Below are 17,721 nucleotides of genomic sequence, written 5' to 3' on the forward strand. Positions count from 1 at the left end.
GCTCTGGCCATCCTCATTCATGCAGAATTTTCCTCTGTTAGAACAGTATTGCTGGGTCCCATAGGATTGTTGATCCTTGGACCCTTGATACCTCTCTTTCTCCCCGTGGGTTTGCCTATCCCATTGCTGCTGACAGTTTTGATCCTCTTCATGGGTTTGCCTGTCTTGTCTCTGACAGTTCAGCTCATCTTCATGGGTTTGCCTGTCTCGTCTCTGACGATTCTGCTCATCTTCATGGGTTTGCCTGTCCCGCGTCTCACATGGACTTTCCTGACCCTCATGACTGTGTCTACCCCAGCTTTGGTGGCCCTGCTCTTCCTCTGCCTGGTGGCTCTGCCCCTCACCATGACTCTGCCTGGTCTGGGCCTGTCTGTGGCCCTGCTCACTACTGCATGATTGCCAGTCCCTCCCTTTGTGACAGAGTGGCCTTTCTTGCTGGATTTGTGCTACAAGTTTGTGTTGGTGATGTTGGCTATCCTCCTTAGGCACCCATGCCTGGTGGCTGTTCTGCTGCCCTTCCCTAGACTGGAATCTCTGTCCTTGATTTAGGTTCACTTCCTGTCCTTGAGTCTGTTGACTTGGTCTTCCTGACCTCCTGATTGCTCAACATATGTGTCTCTGCTTGTTCCCTTGCTCCCTTGGAAGCACCTATTTTGTCCAGTTTCCCCAGTCTCTGACTGACCATATTGAGAGCCTAAGCCTTGTCTGTCTGTCTGACCATAACAATAACCCTGGCCTTGTCTGTCTGTCTGGCCATATTGAGAGCTCAGGTCTCGTCTGTCTGTTTGACTATAACGATAACTCTGGCCTTGTCTGTCTGGCTGGCCATATTGAGAGTTCAGGTCTCGTCTGTCTGTCTGACCACAATAACTCTGGCCTTGTCTGTCTGTCTGATTATGTTGAGAGCTCAGGTCTTGTCTGTCTGCCTGACCACACTGAGAACCTAGGCCTTGTCTGTCTGTCTGACCATAGTGAGAATTCTGGCCTTGTCTGTCTGTTTGACCATGCTGCAAACCTATGCCTTATCTGTCTGTCTGACCATAGTGAGAACTTTGGCCTTGTCTGTCTGTCTGCCTATACTGAGAATCCAATTCTTGCCTATCTCTCTGACCACAGCCTGATTCCTGAGGCAGCCTCCTAGACTGTCCATAATAAGAGCCTGATTCCTGTTGGTTTGTCTGGGTAGAGTGAGAGTCCTCTCTAACTCTTCTAGACTGGCCACAGCTTGATTGTTGTCCAAGTCTTACAGACTGGCCATAATGAGAATCTTGAACTTATTTTTCACACTGATTTAAGGCAAAGATATATCCTTGTCTTATAGGCTGGCCACTCCTAGATTTATGACTCAGTCTTCGACCAGAGCTGGAGCCCCTATCTTGTGTCTCAGACTGACCATAGCGGGAGTCCTGATCCTGTCTCTCAGACTGACCATAGCGGGAGTCCTGATCCTGTCTCTCAGACTGACCATAGTGGGAGTCCTGATCCTGTCTTTCAGACTGATCCTGGCAGACGTTTTGTCTCTCAGACTGACTGTGGTGGGAGTCTTGCCTTTCTCCCTCATGCCTCTCCCTGTGTTGTCTGCCTATATTTCCTGGAAACTTATGGTCTCATGTTCCCTCCTGCTCCCCTTCTTGCTGGGAGGTTCTATCTCCACATGACTTATTATCCAGCTCATGATAAAAGGCTTGGGCCAATTGGAACACCAACAAAAGATATTCATGAAAATCAACATGTCCATTTCTGTCTTGATCCAAGAGGCTCAGGATGGTTTCCACAGTGTCTGGGTCATTTGGTCTCCGTAAGAAGGTAAAACAAAGAGCAAAATCATATGTTCTTCTGTGGATACTAAGATGTGCTCCCATGTCCATGCCCCAGTCCATTCAGTCATGTATGAGCCTTCCTTGGTTGAGAAACCATTAATCTGAAGTGGCTTAGGCTTGGTTCTAGTCTTCAATCAGCTGGTTCTTAGAAACCCACCCCTTGCTGGACCAATGGGAACATGACCACAGGGAGTAGATACATGTATTTAAAATAAGCTCCATTAATAATTAATTTGAGTCATTCGAGAAAACTATCCCATCCCATCACATGCTATATTGTAATTATTTGTTTACCTACTTCTTTCCAACCACGCTGTGAGATCCTGGAGGGAGGGGAAACTGGTTTTATTCATGTTTGTATCCCCAGTGCTTAGGATGGTGCTGGTATGGAGTAGGTGTCCAAAGACTCTTTATTGAATAAATGAGTGAATGAATGAGAAGATGTGTGGACAGCACTAAAATATAGAAATTAAGAGATGAATCTAGGGGCCGGCCCCATGGCTTAGCGGTTAAGTGCCCGCGCTCTGCTACTGGCGGCCCGGGTTCAGATCCCGGGCGCGCACGGACCCACCGCTTCTCCCGCCATGCTGAGGCCACATCCCACATACAGCAACTAGAAGGATGTGCAATTAAGAGATGAATCTAGATTTTCTTCTGAGAAATGATTTCCAGTTTGAAGTTGTATTCCCTCCTGTTCAAGCTCAGATGTGAAGAAGTGTGTGTGTGTGTGTGTGTATGTGTATGAGCATGCTTATGCACACATGTGTGTGTGCTGAGAGAGAACTACGAAGGAGCTGCTGGAAGTTCTTTTTGTTACAGGGTGGAGCATGACCAAATAAAACAAAAAACATCAAGCCCTGGATGCAAGTGTCAGAGTCAATCATGCTTGACTCCATGGGGCCCAGAGTCTACGCATCTTACCTGGAGGATGTCTCCAAACTCAGCCAACAGCAGCTGCTTCAACTCCTCTTTGTACAGTGAAGTATAGTCCCCATTCTCTTTAGCATTTTTCTGGAACACCTCGACCATGGTGAGTATGCTATTCAGGAGTTGAGCCATTTTGGCAAAGACAAGTGAACCTAAAAGAAGAAACAAGAGTTTGCCTGTGTTTAGGATGAAGAACCAAGAGACAGCATTTCCAGAGGGAAAGGGGCCCCTCTTGGTCAGAGAAAGAAGCTTAAGAAATGACAGAGCTCTTTTTTAGCCATACCCCTCACTCCCTTTGACCCAGAGTCAGGCTCCAAATATGTGCTACAGTGGGAGATGGGTACAAACTATGAGCCCTCTGCTAGAAAAAGCAATAATTTCCTAAAAAACAAACAAAAAAATACACAGCATGTGTTTTATATGCCCCATCCTCTATTCCAGGTGGGACTTGCTTGATTGAAACTCTCATATTAAAACAAAAGGGAAGGAAGGTCAGGAACCCCATAGAGGCAGGGCCAGAAGCCAGTGTAGTAAGGCATAATTTTCCACCAACGACTAGCACCCTGGAGGAAGCACTAAATAGACCCTACTGAACAGGCCTCAGTCTTCTAAGAACCTCACTCAAGTGGGGAAGGAGGCTAGAGGTCTCTGGCCATGGGCCAAAGAAGCTTTCTGGGAGATTAAATTCCAATAAGTACTTCTGGCCTGGATGGTCATTTTGGGATAGGCTTATAAAGTAGAATCAGTGAATACAAAAACTGTTACAGATAAAAATAGCAAGCCAAATTAACTGCATAGATGAGAGGAAGTATATACAATTGGTTAGGTTCACATTGGCCTTGACTGGAGGCTGGGGTCTTTTTGGATCTGAGTCTCAATGATATTTCTTCTTACAGTGTGAAAATTTCAGTTACTGGGTTTACAGGCCAAACTGAAGCCCTAACCGCAAAGCACAGTGGACTTCCAAAAGCATGCAGTGATGCCTGTAAGGATAAGTGGCAATTAATGAATTGCATGGGACAAGCTGAGTCCCTTGTGACAATTAATTGCAATCAGACTTGACTGTTACTGTGGCCCCATGGTCCAGGGCCTTGGCCCTGATGAGCCCTAAACTCTTGGGTCTCACCTAACTTGTACAAAAGGTAAATGCTCCACTATGGGAGACTGAGCTATCCACCATAGTTCTAGCCCTCAGGTTTGGGATGCCTAGAACACACTGAAACTAAGACACATATATTTTACAGGCTCAGAAGTAAGCCACCCCAGCTATCATCATATTCTTAGACAGAGCCAAGAAAAAGAAGCAGGAGGGTACCCAAGGCTATCATCCACAGGAAGTAGAACATCAGACCTCCCCAGCCCAGCACATCATAGCTGCCATCAAGAGCCTCGTGGCTACTGCCATTGCTCCCCCATGCCTGTCTTACCTGCTTAAGGAGGAATGAGTAGAAGATTCAGAAGCCAGAGAGGATACTGGAGACCTGAAAACTCATCCTATTTATAGGGATTTTAATTGTCCTAATAGGCTATCCCAGGAAAGTCCCATTCTGTGGTAGAGCCTGAATCACTCTGGGCCCAGCCCAGCTCAGCCCAGCTTGACCTCTCTCTCTGCAGACCATTTCGTTTATTTACTTCCTCCACTTGCTCACAAACCTGTTTGTCATTAGAGTAGGTGACATTGTTCATGCCCCAGTCCCATTTAATTAGGGGAGTGTATGTGTGCGTGCGTGCCGTGGGGGTCCCAAACGACAGAAGGGTAGGTTGAGTTCATTCTTAATATGTGTCACTTCCAAGACTAATAGAGGACAATAGCCAAGCATAGCAAAGAAGGATATCAATATGGTCACTTTACAAAAATTTGTCAAAGTAGGGACTAAAGATTCTAGGTATACAGCCAGGATATAGTTCCTGGAAGAGATTTGTTTTAGGTTGTCTTGCTTGTATAGGCAAATATGTGTATTTTAATCTATTGACCTATAATTAATTTTTTTTTTTTCATTTAACAGCTCTGCCAGCTAGAGGGAGAAGTAGATACATGACCAATCTTGGGAGAGAGGAGTATGATGATGGTGGAGCTACCACCACTTGAGCCTTTTAAGGTCATGGAGTCTTCATGGGCTGGGCCCAGGCTTCCCCTAGGAGGTGGGATTTGTGTTGTTTCTCGAAGAATTCAGAAAGTCAGAAAAGATAGCAGAGAAATCCTGGTGGGGAGAAGGGAAAGACCAAAGGTAGAAAGATAGGAATTTATAGAGTGAGTTTGGATTAGGATGAGCTGGTAAGTCTCGCTAGAACAGAGGGTATACAGAAGGATAGAATTGGGGAATTTTGGAGATAAAAATCTAGCTTTAGTCTCCTAACTTTACAGATGAGGAAACTGACGTCTCGGTACCTTGAGTTATTTGCCAAGGGTCCCACAGGGCTCTGACGAAAGCCAGGCCTAGGATCCTTGTTTCCTGGCCCCAGCCCAATATGCTTTCTTATACATTCTCCAAGGCAGATTTGGGGCCCGCTTTAGGGTTTATTTTTATGAGAAATGGGAAGCAGGGAACATTTTGGTCAGGAAAATGACATGATCAAAGCATTGTTTGCGAGAAGATTTTAATCTGATTGTGGTAAAGTGGCCAGCTGTCTCAGTTTGTCTAGGACTAAGGGGTTTCCTAGGACATGAGACGTTTAGTGCTAAAACTGGGAGAGTTCTGGGACAAGTTAGCCACCCTAGACTGTGGTGTACAGGATGAACTGGAAAGAGGAATGTCTGAGCAGGGATACCAGTTAGGAGTCATGTATGGCCCACGTAAGAAGTGATAAGGGCTTTGACCTGGATGCAACAGCTCAAAAATGCGTTAAGTGTAGGAAGGTAGCTAGATGATTGAAGGAAAGAAACGATGGGATTTTGGGAGAGATTAGATGAGGGACAGGGAGAGTGGAGAAGTCAGGAGAGACTCCAAGTCTTCAAGCCTAAATAACTGGGAGAACTGTGGTGTACTGAAGAAATGTGACTTCTGAAGGGGGCCTGATCGGGTCTAAGATTCAGCACCGCTACCGGAATTCCACAGGGTTTCTCCCTTTTGGAGTCTTGTGGTCCTCCCTCCAGTTTGCACTCTCTGCTGTTTGGGGTCTCCCCACTCTGGTCAGGACTTGCTTAAGTCTGTTTATAAACCTTGAGAGCTGAGTCACACTAAGATTCTCTTTCTGCTTTTGTATCTCGACTTATGAGTGCTATTCAGTTATCTCTCTTCTTACCTATTAGAACCAAAAACCAAGAGAATGTTTGGTGACCCCAGAGGCAAATAAGGAGAGTGGGGGTGAGGTGGGTAGGGGGTAAAGACAACAGCCACTGTGATAGAGAGCAGCAAGGCTGTGGCCGGAAAGATGTTGACATCAACCAGGGCTCCCTAGCAACTGCTTCTTTGGTTAGAGAGGCAGTTCTCTGCCTGATGCTGCTGTGGAGAGAAAGATTATGCTCTTAACAGTAGGGTGGGCTGTGTATTCAATCATTCACCACTTCGTAAGTTTCTATGGGGCAAGCAGAGAACTGTTTATGTTGTGCAATCATTTAATCAGTGCAGATTCGTGAGCACATGGAGGGCCATTTTGTAGGCACTGAGATAAAAGACACAATCCTTGTCCTAAGGCACTTTCAATCTCACTGGGATGTAGAATGCACAGGCTCCTTCACCGCAGTTCAAATTGCTACTGCGATTGATAGGGTATTGAGAGAGGTTAATTACAGGGAAAAAGGGAAGGATGCAGGGACTAGAAATAACCCATATTTGAAGAAATCATGGAACATACTGGGTAATTTTGGGCAACTCACTTAGCCTCTTGGCCTCGAGTTTCTTCGTTTACAGAAGGAGAGAGTTGAACTGATCTCTAAACTTTCTTTTGGCATTAACATTCTAAGATTCTGTGATTCCAATCTTAAGGGTCAGCAGAGGCTTTAGATGTTATATTTTAACTTTGCTCTATTCATGAATTTGGTAAGGCTTTTGAATCTTGTGCCCCTCAATCTTCCTCTGTGGGAAACAGGGAGCGTAATTAGAGTTAGAATTTGTAAACTGCATGAAATCCTACACTGTTTTTGTTCATTGTTTTTCAATGTGTTGCTGCTTTTATTTGCGTTCATGTTGGAATGTGGCCTTGTGGTCTCAAAGGCAAGATATTTTTAAGCTACAATTTACTGAGGTCTTATTGTGTGCTAGGCTCTATGTAAGCATATGTTATCTTGTTTAATCCCCACAACAACTCCACAAGGCAGGGAATATTATCTTCAGTTTTCAAACAGGGAAACTGAGGTTGAGAGAAGGATAACATGGATGGACCTTGAGGGCATTATGCTAAGCAAAATAAATCAGACAGAGAAGGACAATTACAGTATGATTTCACTCATATGTGGAATTAAACAAACAGACAAATACCTAGATAAGGGGTGCTGAATCTTAGACCTGATCAGGCTCCCTTCAGAAGTCGCATTTCTTCAGTATACCACAGTCCTCCTAGTTATTTAGGCGTGAAGATTTGGGTTGGTGGTTATCATGGGGGAAAGGGGTAGGAGGAGGGCAAAAGGGGTAAAGGGGCACATGTATATGGTGGCAGATAAAAACTAGTCTATTGATGGTAAACACAATGCAGTCTATACAGAAGCTAAAATATAATGTACACCTGAAATTTACATAATGTTATAAACCAATGTGACCTCAATAATAATTAGAAAAAAAAAAGAAAGAGAGAAGGATAAATAACTTGCTCAAAGTCACACAGCTTGCAGAAGCTGAGCTGGGATTTGAACCCATATCTTCCTGATTCCAAAGCCTTCATTTGCAACCCCTGATATCCTGTCTCTTTTGGAACAGGATTGGTGATTGCCCACTCCACAATGAGAGAAATAGCTTTCCACAAAAGCTGGAGTAAGAACAAAGCAACTTCCTAATGACATGCTATGAAGGAATCCAACCTTGAAATGAGAGCCTCCTGGTGCTTAACCAGTCAAATGTTTTTTATTTTGCTCTGCTTCTCCAGTACCTAAATGGTTCCAACACTGAAGGGGCTTGTAATCTATTTGGGGAGACAAAACACATGTTTATACTTACAAAAACAAAACCTACTTAGAGAAGTACCATTTTGTCTTTACAATTGACAGAATGAAATTGAAGAATTACCACTTGCTGCCCATTCCCTACAGTTCTTGACTCTGTCGCAAGCCTTTGCTGTCCATTTCCCATGGGATGCAGCTGTGCCTAGTGGGTGTGACAGGTACTATTTTGAGCTAATGGAGTTTTCAGGGAGTCTTCTTGTCACGTTTTGACCAAATCATTAAGGGCAATTATCATGGAATTCTTAGACTTCCTTTTTCCTTCTGTTGTGATGTTGGGTGCCTATTTAGTGAGATGAAATCCACAGGACCCAGAGGACAGCTGTTTATATTGCAAGGAAAGGTGCCTGTGTACCCCTGAGGCAGGCTCTCCATTCCTACTCAGCCCTTTGGCATTAAGCAGGTAGACAAACAGCAGATGGGGCAACACCTTCCCCTGCAGAGGAAAGGGACTAATTAATAAACATAAAACTCTTTGAGATTTCTTGATGTTGAAAGGTCATTTATTACCATCTGCACAAATAAGTTCTCATTTTAAAAGCTTTCCTTGTGGATGAATTACTCTTCTGTTAATTATAGGCCATTTCTCTATTAATGACATCTGTGAGAGTCAGTGGTTTTTGAAGCTAACACTGGCCTTCGAGATATTTTAACCTTGTCAGAAAATGTGTTCTGAGCCAAAGGAAGGAGGACTGGGTTCCTGGGGGTCTAGGGCACAGGTTTTAGTCTAGAGCGGGGCTCCCCATAGGCGGCTTGTAGCCCAGCCTGTTCTTCTACTACAGGCTTTCAGTTTTGGGTACAAGATCCCATCATCCCTCTCCTCTCCAATGTCTCAGGCCATATTTTTTTTCCTCAATGAAATGAGCTAGAAAGTCTCAGAAATCATTGCTGAGCACAGCTCATGGAATTTTAGGTAAATCCTAGAACATGGTTAATAACGCCACAGACCAAAACAGATGTCTTCAAAGTTGGCCACGTGTGGCAGAATCTGGATCATTCAGGTCAGGTTTCTGATCTTTTTTTTTCTTTTTGTTAAGGAACTTTATTGAGATATAATTTATATACCACATAATTCATCCATTTAAAGTGTGCAATTCAATGTTTTTTAGTGTTGTGCAAACATCACTAAAATCTAGTTTTAGAATATTTTTGTCCCTGTCAAAGAAACCTTATGCCCATTAGCAGTCATTCCCTATTCTGCCTTCTTCCATCCCATGGCAACCACTAATCTACTTTCTGTCTCTACAGATTTGCCTACTCTGGAAAGTTTGTATAAATGGAATCATACAATATGTGGCCTTTTGGGACTGGCTTCCTTCTCTTAGCATAATGTTTTCAGGGTTATCCATGTTGTAACATGTTATCAGTACTTCATTTCTTTTTAAGGCTGAATAATATTCCATTGTATGGATAGACCACATTTTATTTATTCCTTCATCTGTTGATAGGCATTTGGGTTGTTTCCACCTTTAGACTGTTGTGAACGTACGGTTTCAGCTCTCTTGGGCATGCAACTAGGAGTGGGGTTGCTGGGTCATATGGTCTGTTTAACTCTTTGAGGAACTGCCAAACTGTTTTGAGTTGTTTTTAAGGAACTTTCTGGAGAGGAATGGCTTGTTTAAAGGCCTTGACTTGCGGGTGCCAACAGGCTAACTCAGACTGGCTGAGATGCAGCCAGGCAGAGGCAAGGGATGAAAGTTACTGCTGTGGCTCCGTGCCTCCTGGGGGTCTTGCGAAACCTTGCAACCCAGCAGCTGCCAAAGCACCCACAGTAGTATGCGCCTGATAAAAGTTTGTTGATCAAAAGAAGGAATGTGTCTTGAGGTGAGGCGGGAGTGGAGTAAATGGGACTGGGATGGTAGGTAAATATGCTTTGTAGTCTGTGAAGTTTCAATCCTTTTTTAGGTATTATTAGCAATTCATTTGGGGTCCCATTAGTGATTTCAGTTCCCCTGCCCCCACCTTTCTACCCCCTGACTCAGCTTCATCAGGATGGGAAGAGGTGAATCTGGGAATCTGGGCATGTGGAAATCAATGCTCAGGCATTTGTCTCTTCCCCGTTCAAGAACAGTCAGATCTCCTCCTCTTTTCCCTGCAGCTTTTCCTGGCCCCTCACCTCGGTGCCCCAGAGAGCCCTTGGGTTAAGAATTGGAAGCCCTGGGTTCACATCAGGGCCCAGCGCTTACATTCACTGCGAACTTAGAAAAGATGCTTCCACTTTGTGACTCGATTTCCTTCCTTGTCTAGAAACAAGGAAGGAGTTTGAGGCAATGACTAGATGAACTGGATGGCTTCCCACCTGGCAAGTCTGTGCTCCCTGTGGTCTCTTGGCACTCTGAGATTCTGTACTAACTCGTTTCTTGTCTCTCCCCCTCCTCACCTTTATTCCTGCTGCTGCCCAGTGGAGGAGCTCATTACTATTTGCTAGGACTGTTGTGTAGCTGTCAACACGTTTCCCTGCCTCCAATCATCCTTTCTAATTTATTTTTCACATTATCCCTAGAGTGATTTTCTCTTCTCAGGAAGGGTTACAGTTTCCTATAAGTGTAAATGGTTACGATTTTCCCATAAGAATCAAGTCTAAAATTCTTAATGTGTTTTTCCAGGCTTTCCACGGCTTTCCAAGCAGATTTTTGTGGTTTCACATTGTCTTACTTCTTCCCAACTGCAGTGGACTGCTTGATGTTCACTAACTAAACCTTGCACTTCTCCTTCTTTCTATTTTTATTCTTACTGCTTCTTCCCCCTGCACCCCTTCCCCGCTATTTCTATCTATTAAAATCTACCCATTTTAAACACATTAAATATTTACATTTTCTATTAAAACATTTCCAAGTCTTCCTAATCAGAACTCTCCTCTCTCTTTTCTGTCCTCTCCCTATGCTCTGCAGCCCTCTCATAGTATTTATAACGTTCTCTTTGATATTCTGTAGATGGCTGTGTCCATGTGTGTCTATCTCATTGGACTTTGAGCTCTGTGAGGGAAAGGAGTGAGCTCTGCTTTGCCATTCACAGGACAAGTGTTTTTTAAGTGTGAGATTGGCTGGCTTCCTTGAGCTCCTATGCCCCTCTTAGAGTGGGATTTTGAAACATATAGCTAAGCTCTTATTTTATGTGGTCTTTTAGCACTTTCTGCTGTTCCCTATGTATAATTCTTACCTCTGAATTAGATAATGAGTTCTCTGAGGACAGAGACCTTGACTTCCTCTTCTTCAGATCCCCTCACGTGCCCTGCCACAGTGCTAGGCCCAGATGACTTTCTGCTTCTGCAAGTCTGTGCTTCATGGGGAGTTCTGATTTGGGATTTAGAGCTTGTTTGACTCTTGGGAACAAAGAGAATATTTTGTGAAAATTGTAGTTCCTTACACCATATGGGGCAGGAAGATGGGTTTGGAAGCTGGGCCAATGGTGGGCTAAGATAACTTCAGGAATGGCTACTGGTATCTGGAAAGGTTTACACAGAGAAAGAACAGAGGAACTGCTTTAGTTTGCCCAGAAATAGCTGGATGCTATGGTTCCCAGGCCCAGCTGATAAGGTGGGATCTGAGGCACAGACTGGGAGCCACAGTTCTGGCCAGTAGCTGAATGCATCTGTGACACCAGTCAGCATGTGCACAGGGAGTTCTGAGCAGGTGAGCTGAATGCAGTGTTGGGTTAGAATCAGATTTGACCTGCCTCTGCCCCAGGTCGTCTGTGCCCAGGCCACCTTCGGCAGGTGTCAATCCTAAGACTCCCCAGAGGAGTAGATTACCCACTGTCCCTGAGAATCTCATGCCTGTATTTCGCTCCCTCAGCTGTCAGGCACAGTAGGATGCTGGATCCCTGAGAGAGCAGGGAGAGAAAAGCAGATAATTGCAGGAAATTATTGCAAAAACTTCAGCAAGGGGAGTAATCCTTCTGAGGCCTTTGCCAGCAGAGCACAGAAGTATTAGATCGAGGTCACTAGAGGATGGCCTAGAGACTTTGTTGGAGATTATCTGGGATTAGGAAGAGGTGCTGTCCCCAATCCTCTGTGATTTATTGCCTGGTCCCAAAAATGAGGGCAGATGACGCTAGAATGATACACCTACTTGTCACATCTGCCTAACAAATTCTTGGCGTAGTCAGGAAACAAGGAGGAAAGATTGAGGGGTTGGAGGCCAAGCCAGAGTTTTTTTCATAGACTGGCTGGTTCATTCATACATTTATTCATTTATCCTCTTTTTTTTTTTTTTAATTTTTTGTTTATTGCAGTAACATTGGTTTATAACATTGTAAAAATTTCAGGTGTACATCATTGTACTTCTATTTCTGCATAGACATTTATCCTCTTGACAAATATTAAGTGAGGAAGACAGACCCATTAACAATGAAAAGGATTCTAAGAAGAGGTGATGGCAGAGCTGGGGGCCAGGATTGGGGGAAGAGCAAATTTTCATCATTAATTCTTGCCCCACAGTGGGACTAGTCTGGACAAGCACTGTCTCTCCTCGGTTCCTGCCCCCAGTGCCCACGCCCCAGCAGCCTCACACCCTTCTGTGTGCCCCAGCCATGACTTGGCTCAAATCCCACACCACTTTACCGTGGAAGTTCTATCTACTCATGGCCCATTAATCCCCAACCTCTTTATTGTGGTCACAAATGCTCCACGTGGCGCCAGTTACCCTGCAGGAAAGAAATCATTATCTTCTTGCAGCATCCAGAAATAGCAGCACCTTCCTGTCCCAGGAGCAGAGGGGAAGATGCCTACAGTTCAGCGATTAGGGAGGAAACGTGGCAGCAGAGGGAGAGGCTCGGGCAGGATTTTGTTGTGACTTGTTGGCCGGGCTGGTCAAAGGCAGTAGGACACTGGCTGCCTCTCTGAGTATCTCGCCTCCATTCATCTGTGCAGCGGGCCAGCCTGCTTCTGCTGGTACGCAAGAGGAGAGGCTAGTAGTCCCCTCAGGGGGTGACTCTGCCATGAGGAGGTGGGCTGGGCTGGGGAAGGTGAGCTTCCCTGCCATCTGGAAGGACCAAAGCCCCTGCACCTTAAGCCTCTCAGGCTCTACAGAACAGGGAGCTTCAAGTACCCAGAGCCTTCCTGCCTTTGGAAAGGGGAAAATTAAGGCCCAGGAGAGAGGATGTAATTTTTCGCATGGTCACACAAGAAATCAATAGTAAAGTTATAGTTTGAATCCAGATGATCTAACACAGGTGTATGACACGGGATCTTATTGTCTTGACACTCTCTATTCTGCTCTTTCTTCTCTGGTCACATTTACTGATCCAACACCAGGCAGAAAGAACAAGGGTCCGAGGATCAGGCAGGCATGCGTGGGAATCCCTGTGGTTCTGCTCAGGCTTGTTGTTGGAAGTGAATGAGCTCAAGTGTGAGAGTGTCTCACCCAGCGCATAGTACAGGGGAGGGTGCAGTCAGCACATGCTCTCTTTCCCTTCCTGGTGGCCTGGCCATTATCACCTTTCTGGAAACTCCATGGGTATCAGAGGTCCTGACCTCCTTGGGCACACTGCTGAGTTTATTTAGGTCTCCATTCATAGAATGGCTCAGGAACTCACGTACTTTATGGGCAGAGATTAATTACTGTCATGATTTAGTATGTTAGCCACCCACAGTGGTGAGATGCTGCCTTGTACTACCCTATTTGAGAAGCAATGGAGGAAATTTGTGAAGCTAATAAAATCTGTGCCATTAATTTGAATCTTAAGGTTGTGGACTTTGGAAAGTAGGCCGTTTTATATAATCTGTTTCAAGCTACATTCTCACCTTTGCCATAACCTGGCCCTTCACAATGCATTCCCATAGCCACAGAGCATCACTGATAAGGCTCTCTTCACTGCTTCTTAGAGAGTGATGCATCTCGCAGAAGAGGAGGTGGGCAATGTCCACAAGGATCGTGAACAGGGGAGGGGAGGACAGAGGGGAGCAAGGGCGGTTTCTGTCATTTGTTCAGAGACGATTACGATTTTGAGCGACCATCTCTTTGGTCCACAAAGTGGGCAGGAAAGTGACCATGAATTTTGTTTGCAGGCAAATGCAAAATAATACGTTTAGTGAAAAATAGTTCAAGTGTGAAGCATATGAACTGCACTGTAGGGAGAGAAGTGGGACCTGGAGTCAGAAGAAGCTTCCATTCCTGAGCCTGCAAACTATCAGCTGTTGGGTGCCATTAAACTCGAACGATTCCTCTGAGCCTGGCATGGGAGGATGATGTCAGTGCTGCGGATGTGGTGGGCTCAAGTAGCCCTGCGCCGACTTGGCCATCTGCACATGCTGATTCAGGTGTAACTGAAGTCCCAAGTCCCTCACTGGTTCCTCTCACATCTTCCCATCCCCAGGATGAAAGGGGCTTCTGTGCTATCAGCAGCAGCTGCTTCGTGCGGAGCCCTTTCTTTGGGAAGCGAGCTTTTGCTTGATTTTGTTATTGAATCTTGGTCTGTGTTGCTGTCCCTCAGTCCTCCCAGAACGCACACAGGCTTGTCCATAATGGCAGTCCAGTATTTTTGTTCTCAGCTTCTCTCAATAGATCTAATGTCCACCTTTTCTTTTCCTATCACTCAGTAAATGTCCATCTCTGGACAGTGAACATGCAGATGCTGAGGTTTTCAGTGTCACTTATCCCTGGCACAGCATAGAGTTGTGGTGAAGACAAAGTGCTTAGAACTCTGCTGGCACATAGTAGCCGCTTGAGAAGTGTCAGCTGCTTTCAATATTATTTTTCTGTATGTAAAAGGCTTAGCATCATACTTGGTACACGCTCAACTTCACACTAGCAGTTATTATTGTAGTTATTATTATTACTAAGACTAACCTAAATTATCCGTAGGGAGCAGTGGGCTCTGAGCTGTCCACATGACTCAGGTAGAGGCCGGGAATTACTGCACTGCCTCTGGAGGCCGTGCTTCGGTGCACGGGTGTTTGGAAGCCTCCTCTTCCCGCTCTGTGTCACCACCTCTGCGGTGCTCAGCCTCTGTTCTGCTCCAGCTTCCTCCCTGCTGAACTGCTGGCCTCCTGAGGGCTCCGTCTGCAGCTTGTTTGTCTCCATGTCCCTCACTTGCAGCACAGTGCCTGGCACAGAGCACGGCCTCGGGAAATGCCTTGGGATGAATAAATTAACAGGGAGACCCAAATGACGGATGCCACTGACGTGTGTGCTACAAATGACCCAGGACTACAACTATCCTCCCTGCTCCAGAGCCAGACAGCCTGGGTCTGAATGCTGGCTCTGGTGCTTATGGGCTGGGTGAACATGGCAATGATTGGTACATAGTAAGTACTCAATAAATGTAAGCTGTGATTATGTTTATCATCATTATTATTAAGAGTCTTTAGTGGACCAGTCTTTGAAATAACAAGTGCAATTTTGATCTCCACATCTTAAGTAAGAATTAATTGGAAAATTTTAGAAAACGGCAACTAGGAGGTGATGATAAACAAGCTCTTACTTCAAGGCCTCTGTACTTGCTGTTCCCATTGCCCAGAATGCTGTTCCCTCAGATAGTCACATGGTTTAATTCCTCATTTTATTTAGATCTCTGCTCAATGTCATCTTTTCAGAGAAACCTTCCTAGTTACCCCATAGAAAATAGCAACCTCTGCCCAGCACTTGTTATCTTCTAACTCTATCCCCTTACTCTGCTTTGTCTTTCTTCTTAGCACTTATCACCACCACCTGATTTAGTACATATTTGCTCATTTATTATCTCTCTCCCCCACTAGAAAGTAAGCATCTGGTAGCCTGGGTGCGTAGAACAGTGCCTGGCACATGGTGGGTGCTCTGTAAATGCCTGTTGACATGATTGAATGGCAAAGTTAGGTCTCTTCATGTAGAGAGGATGACAGCAGGGAAGGGGATAGGTGGAAGACTGTAAGATCAAGAAGGGCCTGTATTATGTGAACATAGCCATGCCCACAACACCTAAAGTAGCGTAAAGAAGTGCCATCCCTTTAAGGCTTGAGAAAGGTAGGTATGAGACAGAGAGAGGAAAGTTCTACTTTATACAGCGGGCCATCATTTGGGGGAACTCCTTGCTCCAAGAAGTGATGTGAGCTGAAAAATAAGACTCCACTCATAGATTTCCAGAATCTGTGGAAGCTCTGCCATCCCTAGCCATCTGGCACTGCAGGTTTCCATAGCTTTCCTCCATACCTCCCCTGGTGCCTCTGTGAGAGGCAGGCTCTTGGGCGAACGCACACGGGCTGATTTCCAATTGGCCATTTTAAATGGTTCTATGTACTAGTGTAACGAGAGAGAGAAGTAACAGGGCAAGGAATGAGTATTGTTGAGAGCAAAGAGGAAGGACGGAGGGTTGGGAAGAGACAGATTGGGGAGTGAGAGATCTACATTTCTCCTGGGTCTTCAGGAGTGAGAGACACAGGGAAGAACCCCGGGAGGAACTGTTTGCATTTGAAGAGTTTGGGGGACTGCTGTAGACCTTGGGTTGGAGAGTGGTTCATTCATTCCATGGTTCATTCACTGAACAAATGTTTATTGATAACCTACTATGCATCAGGCACTGTTCTAGAAATGGTGGTTACAGTAGTGAAATCCTGCCCTCATACAGCTTTTATATTTTAGGATGGGGAGACATGTAATAAAAAAATAAGTAACATATGTTGTATGTCAGTTCATGTCAAGGACTATGGAGGGAAGTAAACAGCAGGCAGGATAGGATGTGCTGGGATGGTGGATGGGGCAGGAGGCAGGGACAGGTTGTGATCTCTAATTGGGTGGCTGGGGAAGGCTGCCCTGAGAAGGTGACATTTGAGAATGGCCTGAAGGAGGTGAAGTTTTTTGTCTGTCCCCAACCAGAAGCCTAGTCAGTTCTAGGCAGCCTAGTTATGTACATTTAGCTGCATGCTTCTGAGTCTCGTTTCCTCCGGGCATCATCTCCAGTGTTTTCTTCCCTGTCCCAGGCCATCTAGTTTACTCAGTAAACACTGGGCACTGGGGACACACCCTGAACAAGACAGACAGAATCCATGGCTTTGCGGACCTTTCTGTCCAAAAAAAAAGAGACCAGTAAATGGTTTCCCAACAGTGTGAGGGGTGCTGCATTAGGATTTTCAGAGTGCTGCGGCCGCTCAGAGTGGGCCACCATCTTATCTAGATGGAGTCAGATAAGGCTTCCTGGCCGAGATGGAAGCCTGAGTCGGAGTTTGCTTTTCTTCATTTCCAGTCCTCTATCCTTGCCTTCTGTCCACTCCTTTCTTTGTTGAATGTCTCCCCAAATGTCAAGTCCTTCCTCATGTCACATTTCTTGTTGTCTTAGGCAATATGACTGATTCTTTCTCGGCTTTTACTTCCCAGTTAAATGAAGATAATAGCTGCTGCCACCCTTATGCTCACAGGAATGTAGGAGTGTTACAAGAGATTAATGGCATTTTAGGATTAAGGACACGATGGTAGTTTAAAAGGTTTTAGCTCCTCCTAAATTAGGAGATCTACCTGACACAATGCATGGCTAAGACTCACAGATTTCCCTGTGGCAATACTTCTGTTTCTCTGTGGGCCCCACACTGGCTACTGTTTGGGACATCTGGGCACCATTGCTTTGGGTGTCAAGTACCTGTCACTTGGACCCCACCCCTCTCCCTTCTAGGGCCTTGTGACACTGGAGCTCAGGTATGTGGCACCTGATGAACTTGGAAGGGATGTGGCAGGTGTCAGGGAATTTGCTGATAGTCACCCACAGCCACGGCAGGACACAGTGCAGACGCTGCAACAGCTCTCTTGCCACGTGCATCATGGCCCTCACTGATTAGGTGGGCACCAAGGGCCTTGCAGTAGGACACCTAGGTCTTCATAATCTGACCTAGCTCCCATTTCTGACTCCATCTCCCCTGCAAAACTCCCCCGCTCTAGTTAAAATAGTGTCTTTGCTGAGCCCCGGGCCCATCTCCAT

The 17,721-nt window shown here is 45.4% G+C and overlaps 1 protein-coding gene across 1 annotated transcript in view; it reads right to left on the reverse strand.

Moving 5' to 3' along the window:
- TCHH (trichohyalin) overlaps positions 1-14,861 on the reverse strand; it is a 49,208-nt gene extending 34,347 nt beyond the window's left edge. Inside the window, exons 1-2 of the mRNA XM_058536301.1 lie at positions 14,696-14,861; positions 2,742-2,899 (exon numbers count right to left, since the gene is read on the reverse strand). Coding sequence (XP_058392284.1) covers positions 2,742-2,899; positions 14,696-14,861 — 324 coding nt within the window. The remainder of the gene's footprint in view (positions 1-2,741; positions 2,900-14,695) is intronic.
- Positions 14,862-17,721: the final 2,860 nt, after the last annotated feature.

The sequence above is a fragment of the Diceros bicornis genome, chromosome 4, assembly GCF_020826845.1.
Source record: "Diceros bicornis minor isolate mBicDic1 chromosome 4, mDicBic1.mat.cur, whole genome shotgun sequence".
Classification (NCBI taxonomy): domain Eukaryota; kingdom Metazoa; phylum Chordata; class Mammalia; order Perissodactyla; family Rhinocerotidae; genus Diceros; species Diceros bicornis.